Source organism: Pungitius pungitius, chromosome 18 (assembly GCF_949316345.1).
Source record: "Pungitius pungitius chromosome 18, fPunPun2.1, whole genome shotgun sequence".
In the NCBI taxonomy this organism is placed as follows: Eukaryota; Metazoa; Chordata; class Actinopteri; order Perciformes; family Gasterosteidae; genus Pungitius; species Pungitius pungitius.
The window spans coordinates 11,086,577-11,102,807 of NC_084917.1; the positions used below are offsets into that span (position 1 = coordinate 11,086,577).

The window sequence follows — 16,231 nt, forward strand, 5'->3', positions numbered from 1 at the left end:
CAGATACAGAGCTTTGAAGTTTCATTAGTATTCCCCTCAATGTACAAGGCTATAAAAAGTCCACAGCAACAGCACAACATACAAAATAGTGTTCCTTTACCAAATTCAGTTTTTTTTTAAGCTTTTTTGTTTAAATACCTCTCAACTCCAACCCCGGTATGAGGCCCAACCATAGCAAAAAAGAAACTGATTAAAGTCAAATGTATACAATCTTATTTACACAAGGAACATTTGATAAAAGTGCATTGAAGAGTCCTGATGGTCATATCTTGAGGAATTGTGGGTAAATATATACACATGTTTACAAATGCTGTAACAATAGCAATCCTTACGCAGTTTCTATGATAATAATAATAATAATCTGAAAAGCTTGTAAGAATGAACTCCATGAAGTACCGTTTGAGAGAAAAAAAAAAGTGCAAAACATAGATCAATTATATCCATGACATTAGTGCCAAAAACATGACTAAACATAAATAATCATACATCTGAGCTAGTCGGATTAGAGGAAGCAGGACAACGTTTGGATCAAGTTCCCTCTACACGTCAAAAAGAAGTCCGGGCCAGATCCCACTTTAAGTCCTGTCCAGCAGAGCCGATCCGTTAGAGGAACACAGAGTCTTCTGGCACACAGCGCCCAGTGAGAAGATCAAATGTAAACGTTGATCTTTACTCGCAGCGGCCGTGAAAAGATGGCGCTCGACTCCTTTGAGAAGACGGGGGGGCGCGCAGAGGAATTATAGACAGACAGCAGTTATCCAAAAGTGTACAAACAAAAAAAACACCTTCAACAGTTATGGCCACGTAATTCATTGTAGTCACATTATAAATAACATTTCCTCAAGTCATCCTCTCCACAGATATGACATAATGCACTTCAGAAGGCATGTGGTCGGACTGTAAGGGCCGCTGCAACGGACAACCGTCGGCATGGGAACGAGGCGGTGACATCCAATGCTACGAGTTGCCGTAAAAAAAAAAAAAAAAAAATCCCTTTTATCATGATCCTAGACGATCATGATAAATCGTCCTCTGTGCTCACTATCGAGATCTGGGAGAGGGAGAGAAAGGACAGGCTTATTCATACGTCTGTACATTGTATGTGATCATGTTCAAAGTGAAAATACAACTACCAGCACACGGCTACATTTTAAAGCAAATGTGTCGCATCTTAATGGTTACACCGTTAAGATGCTACTAAGATACTATTAAGATACTACTGTCAGGCGCAGGTCCATGTTATGCTCTGTCTGGATTTACATTTATCTTTAATCCGTGTGCATGCAATGCTCTAAGGATTAGTAAACGCCAAGGTCAGGGGGCGTAGAGGTCATTGACATTCAGTCTCCATCATCTGGGCAATGAGGAAATTATTCAAACTGGTTTGAACTACTGCCTTAAAATAATCAAAAACATATTCCCTAGAACCCAAGTTCCTTTGAGAATGCGTAAATATTCTTAAATGGGGCCCTTGTTTGGACCAATGATGTCACACTAGTTTCTGTCATAGTACCTATGCACTAAAGTTTGGCCTTGTGAGTGAAGCCTTTCTTTAAGTTAGTAAAAGAACAGGTCTGCTTTGGGACGAGTACCTCGACCAACCCCTCTTTAAACCCGATGCGCTAGGCTCAGAGGTGCTTCACTCACCGCGGGGTAGGTGTGACCCACGTTGGCGCCGTGCCGTGTGATATCAATGTTGAGGTCTTCTTCTGTGGTTTTCAGGTAGACTGGGTTGTCAAAGTTCATGCTCTTCTGGTTCCTCAGCTGCCAGTTTCTCCACATCAGGTAGCCGCCCCCCACCGCCATCGCCAGCAGCACTGAGCAGAGACACAAGCGCCGACAGATACTGTAAAACATGGAGTTTCAGGGCTGACAGACGTGTGGTTCCCACTTGGGCATTAAGGTGCGTGTGTGGCCTGGATTTGCTGAAGGGGAGGGGCTCTAGTTAAATTAACACAACGGCATTTGAAAATTCAAGAATATTTGAATACAACCCTCACACGGTACCCGCATTTGTACAAGTGTGTGCACATTAGTGAAAGTGTGTGAGACTTGTACGCACAGACGGGCAGTATGGCCCATGCAGCAGCAGACCCTCTGGCTGTGGAGTCCACCTGGATCGACGTGCCCACGTTCGCCTCTGAGAAAAAACAAAAGCAAAAGGTCAACACCATTCAGGGCATTATGTTCAGTTAAATTAAATGTTAAAAGGACAAATGATTATTCTCGGGTTAAATCAGATTGTTTGATCATTACCACTGAAGTGCTGATCTAAAAACGCCTCAAGGGAAGGACTACTATCGAAGGCTGATGGAGGAACAGGGCGACAATGGTCAGAACCATCACGCTTTTATCCATCAAGAGGCGTAATAAAATATATATATTAAGTGAAAATGTAGAAAACATCTAAAAGCCTTGGTCAACACGATCCAGCCTCGGGGTGTTTGGGGTGTCAGCGGCGTGTGAGTCACATGACGTGCAAACAGCTCGGGAGAAAGAGTGCCAAGTGGAGGGTGATGTAATCAACATGCAAACTACAAAATGTTACTGCATTCCAAGAAGCTGCTTAGCCTCCGTTTCTATTGGCAACAAGTCCAAGGAGGAGCTTCATCCGTCTCAATACGGTCAGACTTCTATCCTCCCTGGTAAAACAAAGCATTATGTAGCCACCAAGGCAAATTAAGTGCAATTGTTGCGTTTACGGAACCTTTTCACCCAAGTCAACAGTGGCTAATCAATCTTTGACAATTAAGATGGATCTTGTTCCTCTGCCATACATCAGTTCCAATAGAGAATCTGAATTAATTTTTTCTCTTTCCAAATACAAATCTGAGTTGTGTGCAGTAATTTAATCCATAACCATGGTGCAACTCGGTTTGTCCTTAGTGTTGGCCACTAGGTGGTGCTCTACTTGCAGTCAAACATTCACAGGAGCAGAGTTTAAGGCTGAACTGTGGATTAATATCCAGAATGTCTTCATCACCAGCTCGCTACGTAACATCGGCTCACCAACATGCAAAACCGTGCAGATGCATCCAAGGAGGAAGAAAGATTTCACCTTCAACCAGGAAAAAAAAACTGAATTGAAGTCATAAGTGCTGTAATCAGAAGCAAACTGACTCAGCCAACCTTGTGTCGCTTATTAGGGGCCCTTGTTTCATGAGTCATTTACCAACTGCACTTTTTAGAGAAAGTTGTAGGGTGCAAACACTTTTTACTAGAAATAAGACTTTAAAACTCAAGTCTGAAATGTTGGCAGAGCCACGGCTAACACATTGCTCCAAAATAACATTTCCGGGAGTGATACATTGCGCCATATAATCCTTTCATGGCACATTTTAGCAAAAAAACCCTAAAACAGAAAGGTAAATGAAGCCCGAGCAATAAGAGATACTCAGTTATGAAATAAAATCATAGCCAGTTAGAATCAAGCAAAGTTAGAAACGAGGCTGGAGACATTAAGCAATATGGTTTGAATACAACAATACAGTCAAAACCAGCTTATAAATCCAGGCTGAAAAGACTTAAATTATTGATCAGAAACACACCAAGAACCACAACACATTTGAATGTGCGTCGTAACCCAACAACGCCAAAGCACGGACTGCAGTCATTTCAGAAACCGAAGACAGGAAAAATCATTCAAGCCAGAATATTAAAAGCGTTAAACGTCACTGGGGCCGATTCCAGAGGTTTGCGTGGAAAGAAACGGAAACACTCAGCGACCAAGGCATCAGCCAGAAGAGGACAGATGATCAGTTTAACACGCAAACAGAAAAACACCTGATTCCACAGTAAGGAGGGAGGAGCGGTTTAATACTTAAAGCCCAACATGCTTCACAGCGAGTCAGCAGAGCAGGAAACAGCCGGCGGTTTTACCTGAGGGGGGGCGCGTCAGAGCTTTCCCATCATCCTTTGAGGGACCTTTGGTAGAATATTCTGTCAGAGAGCCAAGCATTTGAAAAACAGAACAGGCTACAGAAGTGGCCCCATTTTTTTTTTTTTAAACTTCACACACGGAGACAAATTAGGCATTTGAAAATAGACCAGATCTCAGGAGACTAAGCTAGTAAATAAACGCTCGGTAGATGAAAGCGGGATCCATTTTTGTTCGGCGAATAGGCAGCATTCAATGAGCTGAGACACAAGAACGCCATCATGCACAAACAGAAGGAGCGAGCCTCCCGGTTTTCATGTAGTTAATCAAGTCAACGCCAAACAAAAGCTATAAAAGTGAGCGTATGACACTCCGAAGGTATCCGACAGGTCTAAAGCTGGGGGGTAGAAACGGCATTGATCCCAGCAGCTACTATAAAACCCTCATAGGCCAATCAATGCAGCCTTTATTAGCAGAAGCAGTGTTTCATCGTTTACTGTAGAATCACAAGGCCGTTAGGTCTCCTGGGTAGGCGTTGAAATGAATGCACATTATTCTTACTGACAAATGCAACAGTAGGCTCCGTCTAAAGCCTCTTTCTACAGGAACCAACGCTGAGGGAAGAAATACACTGTATTGTGTATTTCCCTTTAATTCCAAGATTATCTTCCGTTTTATTATGAGAACTTAACGTTGATTGCAAAAAAACTTACACGGGGAACTTCATGACATCTGGAAGTTTAAACAGAAAATGGACTGGAAAGGACTTGGACTAATATTTTATCATCTATAACCTTTCAAACATGCAAATGCAATCCAACCGTTTGTACACATTCAATAACTGAAACAAGATTTAATCCGCAGTTTGTTCAGCTGTCTCTAAAGACTCATTTCCATCCCTCCATGCTAGTTTCAGGTTCAACCTCTTAAGTGAACAACACTGCTCTTTACTTTCTTCAGCTAACAAGATTAGAAGCAGCCAAAGCTGCAACTGCACAATGCTCTACAGTTCCCATTCGCTTCAGCGCCAACGGGATAAATACGTCAGCTGGCGGTCTAGTAAAGCACGCCGCGCACTTTGGCTCTGGCCCAACTGGGGAGCAAGGTGGAGGCACAGTCAGCCAGTGACAGGCATCCTTCTTTAACCCCGCCCACACAGTGTAAACACAGCTGGAGAAGGCCAAAGACACCTTTTCAGAGATAGCATGAATCGACATGCTCAGAAACACACCCTTGAGCTAAATGCATGCACTCACAAACAGTGCACCATTTCATACAGCTTGAGAGTAGCTTTATTCCCACAGAGAAGAAAAAAGAAAGGGTGCTACATGCGGATATTGCAGCAGCAGTGAAAGGCCTGGAGGCAGCGAGTCGGGCTAAAGGGACTCTCTTCATGAAGACTATTAATGCTGCCCGAGGGGGGGTGGGGACTGCTACAGAGCTGGTGATTGGCATTGCTGCAGCGAGTGAGGCTCTCCCTACTCTACCGTTCCATGACGCAACCAAAGGGCTGCTTGTCAATCAGCGGCTGACATTCCTGAAGCAGTCTGACCATCTCACATGGAGCTAGCGTTAAAATCAAGAGATGTGGATAGTAATGTTATTTGTGCGTTTACACTCGAGCACGACGTCTTTGAGGAAAGACCGTCTGACGCATGTGGAATTCCCCCCCCACACTTTTAGGACTGTCCCTTTAACCGGCAGGGAGGCCATTTAGAAACTCTGTAGGAACTGGGTCAGTTCAAGACTACTGATGCCTTCATTCTGGTTAGAGGATTTTAGAATCAACAACCAGCGCGTTAAGGAAAATGCCATTTTGTGTTCAACTTTATCAATGATTTCAAAAGTTTACCTGCAGCTTCTCTTTATAACTCAGGACAATGAGATCCACTGCTTCTCAATAGACCTTCAATTGCGTCAGCTTCTTTTTAAAAGTAAGCCCACAAGTTGTACTTGTTATTTCAAATAATTAATCTCATTTTGATGTGCATAAAATAGTCAAAATGAATTTCGTAAAGGGTAAAACATGCAGCAGAGAACTATGAGGTATTGTAGCTGTAAGAATAAAGGGCTGCATTAACTCTAGAGTTCCTTGACCGAGACGTCTCAGGAGAAATGTTGAAGAAAAGTGAAGAGGATAACAAGGCAGACTCCCATTGAGGAAGTTTCCAAGGCGATGTTCCAGTACTTGTTATACGCCGGTGTCTTTCTGCAGTGTGAGTCCAATTAGGAGAGCATGCGCCAAATTCAGCTGTCAGGTTCCAATGTGATGCTGCTTCACTATGAAAAGGCTAATCTTTGGGAGGGCGGAGAGGAGGAGTGGATTAGGGAGGGAGCAACGTTTCCCAGCAACTGTTTTATACCAAAGAAAAGAGACTGATGTAAAAAATCACCCATGTTTTTTTTAATAAATACTTTATAACAAGTTATTCAGTACCTTAGTGCCAATGCAAGTAAATCTTCATGCATTATTCTGTCAATCCATCAATGCCCTTGTACACCAACTGGTCCATAAATATATGCATGCGACCGTTTCTGAACTTGTTTAGCCCCCATTCACAAGGCTGTTTGTCCTCCCAGCCCACTCTTACAAAAGGAATTAAAGGCAGCTCAGAGGAGGACTAAAAGAACCAAAAGACTGCTGAACAAAGCCCAACTGCAAGGAGCATCAACCAATAGCAAACCCAGACACTGAAAAGCTGCATCTGAGATGGGGACAAGGGCCGAGTAGAGACTTTCCAGAGATACTGAAACAACGATGCACTCACTGTTCAGCTGTCAGACCACAGACAGCTGGGTTTGTGGCTGATATGGATACAGAAAGACGCGCCTCGCAGAGGACACACACACACACACACACTCTTCAGCAGCTGAGAAACATGCGAAAGGGGAGTAAAGTCTTTTGTTGCATCAAAGCAAGTGTAAACTAAGGGCGGCTCAACCAATTCAGTTTCTCTCAAATCATTGTGTTTTGGGGATGAGAACGCTCCCTTTGTATTTATTAAAATAAATTCTTTAAGTGGCATATTTGAGAGGAGCAGCACAGTAAAGGGAAGACAAAGCAAAGAGGAATGCACAGGGTTCCCCTGCACTCTAAAGAGAAGCAAACTCATTTTGTAAAACACTGTATTATAGCAACCCATCTAAACGGATGCCAGAAGAAATAATCGAATGTTGCAATGCCCTGGGTCCCGATTCAGGTGGAAACATTGCATAAATAGATAAATCCATTTCACCAGCGTGGGGCTGTGACTCACCGGGTCTGCAGCGGTGGCCGTCAGCAGCCACCTCCTGACCCTCTGCACACACACAGGTGTATTTGGGAGAGTGTTTGTTGATTTGCGGTGCAGGCAGACACATGTAGCTACAGCCTCCGTTTTCACCCTTCTCTGCACACCAGTTTGTGCCTGCAAAAAAAAAAAAAAGAAGAATATTAGCTCTGACTATTTTGGCAAGAATATGTTAGAAACCATGCAATCAAGTGAAGTAATTTGTTTGAAGCCAGTGCCTGGGTAGGTTCATATGTGATAGCTAGTCACAATACCAGGGTGTTTAATCAAAAGCTACTGGATCCTTCCTTCCATAAATCAGTGGCTAGTAGTCAATGCTGCAGGTCAATTACAGAAATTTCTGATTCACTTTCTCGTGCAGCAGCAGTGCTGTCACTGTGCCTGCAGAGCATCGATAAAGACTTTCCAGCTCAGTAGTCACTCATCTCCATCGGATCCTCCGGCCCCTCCCAGATCATTCCCATGCCACCAGGTTCTTACCAGACAGCTGGATCAGCTCGTGGTACACGATGATGTCTTGGGGATCATTCAGGTTGCTGGCCAGCGTCACCACGTCAGAGCCGGTGAACTTGTTTGCGCCGTAAATGGCTTTATTTTCACCATCTGTCCAGAAGACTCGATCCTGGGGATGACAAGAGAAATGTAATCTTTCCATTGATTGCTAGAATCTACTTAAGATAGAAGTAATTATGAAACTGGGCCAAACAAACATTTCACCATAATGGCTAATTAAAAAAAACAAAATCGTCAATCGTTTCAACACTAGGTATTGTTGCCATGGTAACCTGCTGCAGTGTGAAGTAATGCATACTGATGGTAACAAAGACTAAAAAGTGTGTATTCGTGAAAACTCATTACATGTTCATATCCCAAGAAGTGACTGGTTAGAAGCTGGAAAATTGTGCACATGTGTTCAGATCTGTGCTCCAACATAAGCACGCTCCCACATGTGAATGCTAGGAAGCCGTTTTCTTTGAGTGGGTGGAGGTGAGACAATAATATAGCCACATATCCATCATAGGGATTTAAAAGACACTGGGGGGGGATCTATAAATAGCGAGGTTTTTAGATGCAGGCCATGAAGATAAGCATGCTTTCCCCAATCGTGTTCTCACCAGAGCACAAATTCTCAAACGCATCATGAAGATGACATTGAGTTCTTTCATTTTAGAAGTAAAAAAATGCAACTATGGTAACTGTTAAGGGATGAAACATGTTAATGAGTGTTCTTAAGCAGAGATCACCAAGGACACAAACTCACACATTACAACACACATGGCTGAGAGGACAACAGTCATGCAGACCAAAACACAGCGTGTTGTGTGGCTGCACACATACTGCAGAAAAGTTGAGTGACTCGGGAAGTGTAAAAACCATCACTGGGTCATAGAGGCTACGAGTGTGCGCATTAACGCGGCTTCTTAGTCGACTCAAATTGTTCATTCATCAAAAAATAATAAGAAATGACATTACGGCAGCGGTACCTCAAACACAGTGAGAGCGAAGGGATGAGCCAGGTATTGTGGAGACTGGAGTACTTTCTTCCTGTTGTCTCCGTTCAGGTCAACGCTGCAGAGCATGTGAAGCTTCGAGTCGACCCAGTACAACCTGCCTTTGATCAGATCTAGGGAGATAAAGCGTTAACACACACTGGTGACATCAAACGCGGCAACACATGCAAGATGGAGATTGATGAAATAACCAAAGCTGGGCCCGTCAATGGAAAAAACGGGAGATTAAAGACCAAGACAGAATAATTAAGTAAAGCAGTGATGCAAGGGGGCCGAAATGGACATTGACAACAAGTATGTTGACAGGAAATGAGACGAGAGCTGAGGAATGGAGATTAAAGAACACAGAAGAATAATAAGGGAAGAAGCTGAGGCATTTAGAGATGAGGAACAAAACAAATACATTTACATTGCTATGACTTTTCTAAAGAGTACAGAGTTGTGGTGCTGGATGGTACATGTACAATTAATGAAAAAACACTAGTTAAGGTTTGTCCCCATTTTAAATCACTGCAGTAAATTGAAGGCACAGTTTAAACAAAAAGGCGAAATTTAAGTCAAATAGCAGAGACTCGATGCTAGATGCAGTCCAACTGCACAGAACAAAGCGCTTTCCTGTTCTTTAGATGGAAAAGCAGTAACAAATGTGGACACACTTGTGGGTAAGTCGTGTGTGTGTGTGTGTGTGTGTGTGTGTGTGTGTGTGTGTGTGTGTGTGTGGTCCTACCCAGGGTGATGCCATTAGGCCACTGGATGTCAGTCGCCACCAGAACCTGTCGGTCCACTCCGTTCATTCCAGATTTTTCAATCTTGGCTGGCTCGCCCCAGTCAGACCAGTAGAGAAACCTGCAGTACCAACACAAACAGCTGTAGATCTACGGCGGCCATTGAAGTTGCAGGTTTTCACCCGACATCACAGCAACCTTTCACCCACCCGGACAGCGGATCCACAGCGATGGAGGCCGGCTCTTTGAGGCCTTTGTTGAACAGAAGTTTCTGCTTGGTTCCGTTGAAGTTGGCCACAGAAATGGTTTTGGTGCCAAGATCAGACCAGTAGATATTTTTATAGATCCAGTCCAAGGCGATGCCAACGGGAGTCTGGACGTTGTCAATCACTTTGTTGTGTGTGCCGACATCCCCGCGTTTGTCCAGCAGGGTGCTGTGAGGAAAACAGATTATCACAACTCTATTTTCTAATGGAGGGGCAAGTTTCTGCCTGACCTCAAAAAGACTGATGTATCCAACTGTGGTTCAGGTATGTAACGTCAAAGGTGAACCAATACATCCGTTACTGGGGTCAGACTTGGTAATTAGCGCCAACTGTACAAGTACAGCTGACATCAGTAGTTTTCCAGGTAATTTGCAAATTATAATGTTGCCCTGATGCCGTTGAAGTCAGAATGATCAATGTGATTTAATTCATCCAGATGGAGACATTGAGGTGTACCAAATATAGTAAGCCATCTTAAATGTTATGTCAGAAGATAAATTAAACTGGAAATTTCTTGACTCCATTTAGGATTTCAAAGTCACTAGGGATCATCTGTACTATAATTTGGGACATTTCTATACCATAATCCTTTGTGTTCAACGGCCACTATGTTTCCACCTGATTCTACTGAGAGATCCGCATATTCAACTGTAACGCCTGTGTGTTCTCTACCTATAGACGGCCCTCTGGCCCAGGTCGGCCCAGAAGATCATCTGCTGATTAAAGTCTGCATCCAGAGCCACGGTGTTCCTCTGCTGCTCCACAATCTGAGTGTACTCCTTCCTCTCCAGACCCAGGCGGCGGATGTCTCTGCGGTTAGTGAAGATCAGGCAGGGTTCCTTCCCTGAGAACAGGAGAGGTCGAGGTTTCATAGAAAGAAAATTAAAAAAAAAAAAAAATTAAAGACCAAGATCAAGTGGTCTCCAAGATTCAACTCCGGTTGCTCGTTCTCACTGAGAAAGTCACAACATTCAACAGAAATGACCAAACACCATGTGATCACCAGGCGAGAAGAGGACATCTACAGCGGCTGGACCACTCAGAAGGAGATACTCTCCAAGATATGAGGCTTACTTCTGCAAATTTATCACATGGATTTCCCACATTCAGAGCTGCTTTTAAGATAACCATTATCTCTAGCTTATATACTTCTTTGCATATGAAGCCGGTAAATATACAAGAATATTTCTACTATGCAAATACAATTTGCAATTTCTAATGATGCCCATTATTTGGCTTATTCAGGTCTAAGGAATACTCATCCACAATTTAATAATCAATAAATTGAAATCCAGCAGCCCACGTTGTCATCTTTTAGTTGGAAACTACATTATATTTTGTCTACCTGATAAAACACGCCGCAGTATTACGCACTACAATGAAACCACATGTTTGTGTCCAAAAACTGTTTCAGTCAAACCCTACGCTGCCTGTGAGGAATCCACGACCGAGTGACTCCTGTAGTAGGAGGCAGACAAGTGAGACGTGGTTCCAGTATCAAAAGGTTTTATTATTTGTAATAAAAAGGATGGTCTCAAATACACCATCATTAACCAGCTAAAACAAAAACGAATTTGTAAACTTCAATTGAAATTTATGCACTCAACATAACTGTATCACGTGCCCTCAGCACCATTCCTTTCCCCTCCACAGTCAATGTCCTCCACTCTCAGTGTTGTCAATCAACCCGCCCCATGTACACAGGCGACACCCATTCTGATAGATTGACCCGATGAGGTCACCGCTGACATCATCCCCTGCACCAACACAAGGCCTCACTACCTCCTCCCCCCCCCTCTCCAGCACACCAACATGGGGCAATAGTGAGTTGTCACCCAGTTTGTCACACTGCCCTTCATTATAAAATCGCGTATAAAGACTTATCAAAATATTTTTGTACCATATCATTCTAATCTTATATACAAAAGTAAACTTTTAATGCAATTGTCTTTTCAGGCAGAAAATGTCTCACCGACAGCTTTGCAGACGCCGGTTGTCGGATCCATCTGGTACCCGTTGTGACATTCGCACTTGTATCCGCCCTTCAGGTTGATGCAGATCTGACTGCAGATGCCGGGATTCATACACTCATTGATGTCTGCAAAGGGAGAAAAACAGAAGATGCAGAAAACACAGCTTGTAGCCAACATGTCAAATAATCAAGTCTGCTCAAACTGACACATCCAGTAATCACTGTCACAGCTTTCATGCCATGAAATATCTATTGAACACCCAAGTGGCACAGGGGTGTGGTGGTTATCACGGTCTCCTCACACCAACAAGTGCTGGCTTCCACTCCGCTCAGTGGCCTGTGTGTGGAGTGTGCATGTTCTCCCCGTGTCAGCGTGGCTTCCTCCCACAGGTCGGACATGCTCTGGGGGTTAGATTGCCTCTAGGTGATTGTCACTTTAAGCCCTGCGATTGACTGGCGACCAATCCAGGGTTTACTTTGTCGCCCTGTGTTTGCTGGGATTGACTGAAGGATCAGCTGCTTTGATGACTAAAAACATGCCCAAGATTCTTATTGGAGGAAATTGAGCTTGGGAGAGACAAATGGTGAACTCTAGCCAACTATGATTGCTTGCCACGATCGCTCTTTACGGCAGGGGGGTTTAAATTATTTATACCTGGGATTAGATTGTGTGAATCATTCCAGATGAGCATGCACGTGCCCAATATCCAAAGTAATGCTTCCAGCCAACATTGGCTCAATAACAACTGTCAGACAAGTGCTTGCATAATGAGGGAAAACATTACACCCACAACCCTTCTGAAGCCAGAAGTGCATGAAAAGGTAAAGAAAACAAGCAAACTACTATGTTCCACTTGTGATCTCCCAATATTCATTTTAAAAGCCAAGTGTGAACTGGGTGGACCTCGCCAGTGCCCCCAATGGATCCATTGGCTCTGAACACCTGTTGCTTCATCAGCACCAGAGAAGACTGATTTTTTTTGTTCTTATTGCAAATAAATCTTTCAGTAAGGTCACAATATTTAACAAATACAAAGTTATCCATAAATGTCAAGGATACAAAGACCACCTACCGCCGCAGGTCTTGTGGTCAATGAGCTGAAGTCCAGGTGTGCAGTCACACTCAAAACCAATCACCATGTCTTTGCAGATGTGAGAGCAGCCACCGTTGTTCAGGAGACACTCGTTATGATCTGAAGCACAGGAAGGAAACTGGGCTCAATGGCAGTTAAAACAGTCAAGACAAAGTCCGGGAACCATCTTAAATAGTCTCGTCACATAGACGGCCCGTTACCAGCTTGAAACAGACAGCGATCAACAGATTGGAAAGTAAACAAGAGTGCGATCAAACAAGGATGAGGTGTGGGAAGTCAAATAATTTTGCCATTTGATCCATTAAATTGTTAATTTACATAATCACTCATTTCCTGGGATTGAAGTGCAGTAACATTTAGATTGGTATTCCGACAGTGGAAGGCATAAGAATTTAGTTCACGCACACAGACTGAAAGGTGAACTTTATATGAAACTACCTAAAGCAAACTTTGGTATGGACACTTTGATGCCCACAGAGAAAGGACATTAGGCTACTGTGGCGGAGACAACTAGTCTCAGTTGGTCCCGTCGACCAAGGTACAGCATCAGCATTCTGAGGCGGCAACTAAATACATGTTGCTGACATTTAAAGCTGCCAATCTGGGAAAGCACTGCAACAATTACTGTAATCTGAAAAGGTCAGTTGTCGAACAGTGTGGTTAATCACAGACCAAACGAGGAAGTTTAGTTAAACAAACCCAATTATATTAGAACAAAAATCATGAACATGTCGATCAGTCATGTGTTCTGCCACTTAGTTGGGAAGGTTTGTAAATAATCATCTACAGTTTGTCTTCAAACAAAGATGTGCTGTGGAAGCACATGAACGGCTTCTCTTCAGTTAATCACTCATGAAGGCTCGGGCAAAGTATCCCAATTAATTTCACGATGGAAACATGTCTCCAGGAGCCTTCACACTGACCGTTTGCCTAAACATTATCCCAGCACAAGGAAAATGGGGGGCGGTTTCAATACATTAATTAAAGTTGTCTTTGATTCGGAGGCTGCAGTGTTTGTAAGAATGAACCATCATCTTATTTTCCACCTTGTGTTACTATGCCTCGGTGCAGCAGTTCTCATCCATGTCTGATGGAATTAAATGGGGACAGACATTGGTATGTGGGACACTTAGCAAATGACCACTGGTATGAACAGTGTTCTTTGAAGTCATTGTAACCTTTTCGCCACCAGTCTGATCAGTTAATCTTCCAGTTCAAATGGATGTTCTCGCCAATTGGAAGAAAACCTCTATGGGCATTCCTCACATCTTTGCCTTTTTTTTTTTTACTCACTGCATTCCTTGATGGGTTCGTCGCTCCAGTCGGGACAGTCTCGGGCCTTGTTGCACACTTTGCTCATCTCTATACACTCCCCGCTGCGGCACTTGAACTTCTCTGGTCCGTTACACTGGGTCACTGGGGAGAGATGCAAAGTCTTACATGAAAGCTGTTCTTCCTGTGATGTGCAACATTTTAATCCTTCCTCAAATATTATCACATGAAGCGCTTCCAATGCAATCACCGTTAACCCCAAACTTAACAGTAGCCTTTGCAGCTAAACTTCACGCTAAATTTGGCTAGCTGAGCTGCAGCTAAACTGCTAATTGACCAACAGATCCATTATTGCATTTGCCAAAAAAAAGGCATAAATGCAGTATTGATCTCATCCAACTAACAAATTTGCCCTCATGCAATCAACTGCATTCTCCAAAATGTGAATCCTTGTCAGGTTGTCTGAGCTCCAAACTTAAATTCCACATGAACGTCAGCAAGTGAGACGCCAGGACATTTCCACACTTTAATGTGTGAGAAAAACGGATATCGTAGGTTGTGTTAAGAAAGTCACCAACATGTAATCTTTAAGGCTTTGTCAGAAAGTGCAACAAACGCTTTTAGAGTTTGGATTTATGCTCCTGGAGAAAGAACAAGCTCAAAGAAACAAGCTAAGCAGGGCTTTGTGGGGTACATTTCCTTCTTGATGAGCACACAAAAATAACTCTGCTTCTGTAGCCAAGCACCAACTGAGGTAGATTGTGAGGTTTTTCTTTGGTCTTCACAGACCTTCCACATGTTTTTACCGTGGCGGTGTTTACAGCGCACTACAGATACACACTCCTACTCTGCTTCTGAACCTCAGGACAGCCTGAGGGGGAATGTAAAAAAAGAAACGCAGCCAGAGAAGAAACAAACCGATTATGAAACGTACGAGTTTCTGCAACGAGTTAGTTGACAGGCTTTTAACAACTCTGCCCTGCACGTCACAGTGGGTGCAGACAAGTTCTCCTTTTCTCCTATCCGTTTAATTTTCTCAGCATGCTGATGGAGCCTAGACTCTGTATTCTTAGAATATATTGTATTGCTCAGAGCCATACAGCCTCTATTGTGACTTTTTTGTCTGGAATGGAATACCACCAATAAAATATCAGTACTATCATTCCATATACATTCATTTTAAAACATTGGAAATGAATAATTGACTGAACTCCCCAAGAGCGTGAAAGTAAAATTGTTCTGTAGCCAACGATGCGCAAATTAAAGTAAGTCATTGACAAAGCTGCACACACCCCCCCCCCCCCCCACACACACACACACACACACACACACACACACACACACACACACACAGGGTACATACTGTTTTTGCAGTTGACTTCGTCCGATCCATCGGCGCAGTCTCTGAGGCTGTTACACTGTTTACTGCCCAGGATGCAGGTGGCATCATCACATCTGAATTGATCTGGTCCACAACTGCGTGTAGCTGCCAAGGACACATGTACACATGAAGCTAGTGCATAATACATTTTTAACTGCTGGCTGGATATCAGACACAGATAACATCACTCCATATCAGTGTTTTCATAACGGCTGAATTTCTTCAGTTGCAATTCAAACTGTTCACCTCAACCTGCAATAGTGATCTTTTCCTGGAGGCTGATTTGTCACTTACAAGTCATTTGATGCACAAAAATTCTAAGTGTACAAATCTGGAATCGTTCGGGTGAAAACCAGAATTGAGTTCCCATTTTTTTTTAAAAAGGGTCAATTAAGTTTTTATTTCATGCCCACCTCCATCACAGTCACTTATCCATCCATCTTAACCATTACCGCCGAAAAGACAAGAAAACCGATGACTAAACTCTGCCGCGGTAACAAAATTAAGTGGTTATGATGTGAAACGGGACAGTTGCACATACGGCAGTTGGCTTCGTCGCTGCCATCCTTGCAGTCAGGGTCTCCATCACATCTCCACTTCTTGTGAATACACTCCCCTGAGCTGCACTGCATCTCACTGGACGAACACTTGGCCGGTGGCGTCGGGTGGCGCCCGCAGCGAGACAGAGACTCATCTGACTGGTCCTTCAGGGGACAAAGATGGGGACAGATTAATCTTAATGGTTATTTGTCACTTTATGCTGTACTAAAAACGCAAGACCAGAGAGCCATTTGGCACAATACAAATATTATTCTTTTACTTTGGCCCAACTCTGCTTTAAAC

The 16,231-nt window shown here is 43.4% G+C and overlaps 1 protein-coding gene across 2 annotated transcripts in view; it reads right to left on the reverse strand.

Moving 5' to 3' along the window:
* The window catches only part of vldlr (very low density lipoprotein receptor), a 29,525-nt gene continuing 13,294 nt past the window's right edge, over positions 1-16,231 (reverse strand). The window contains exons 6-20 of one of the 2 annotated variants that reach the window (XM_037484725.2): positions 15,930-16,092; positions 15,371-15,493; positions 14,029-14,151; positions 12,715-12,834; positions 11,642-11,767; positions 10,342-10,513; positions 9,613-9,837; positions 9,406-9,524; positions 8,652-8,791; positions 7,648-7,789; positions 7,135-7,284; positions 3,880-3,939; positions 2,063-2,140; positions 1,648-1,817; positions 1-1,051 (exon numbers count right to left, since the gene is read on the reverse strand). In XM_037484725.2, coding sequence (XP_037340622.2) covers positions 1,016-1,051; positions 1,648-1,817; positions 2,063-2,140; positions 3,880-3,939; positions 7,135-7,284; positions 7,648-7,789; positions 8,652-8,791; positions 9,406-9,524; positions 9,613-9,837; positions 10,342-10,513; positions 11,642-11,767; positions 12,715-12,834; positions 14,029-14,151; positions 15,371-15,493; positions 15,930-16,092 — 1,947 coding nt within the window. In that variant the 3' untranslated portion in view covers positions 1-1,015. The remainder of the gene's footprint in view (positions 1,052-1,647; positions 1,818-2,062; positions 2,141-3,879; positions 3,940-7,134; positions 7,285-7,647; positions 7,790-8,651; positions 8,792-9,405; positions 9,525-9,612; positions 9,838-10,341; positions 10,514-11,641; positions 11,768-12,714; positions 12,835-14,028; positions 14,152-15,370; positions 15,494-15,929; positions 16,093-16,231) is intronic. The other variant, XM_037484726.2, reaches the window with a different exon arrangement.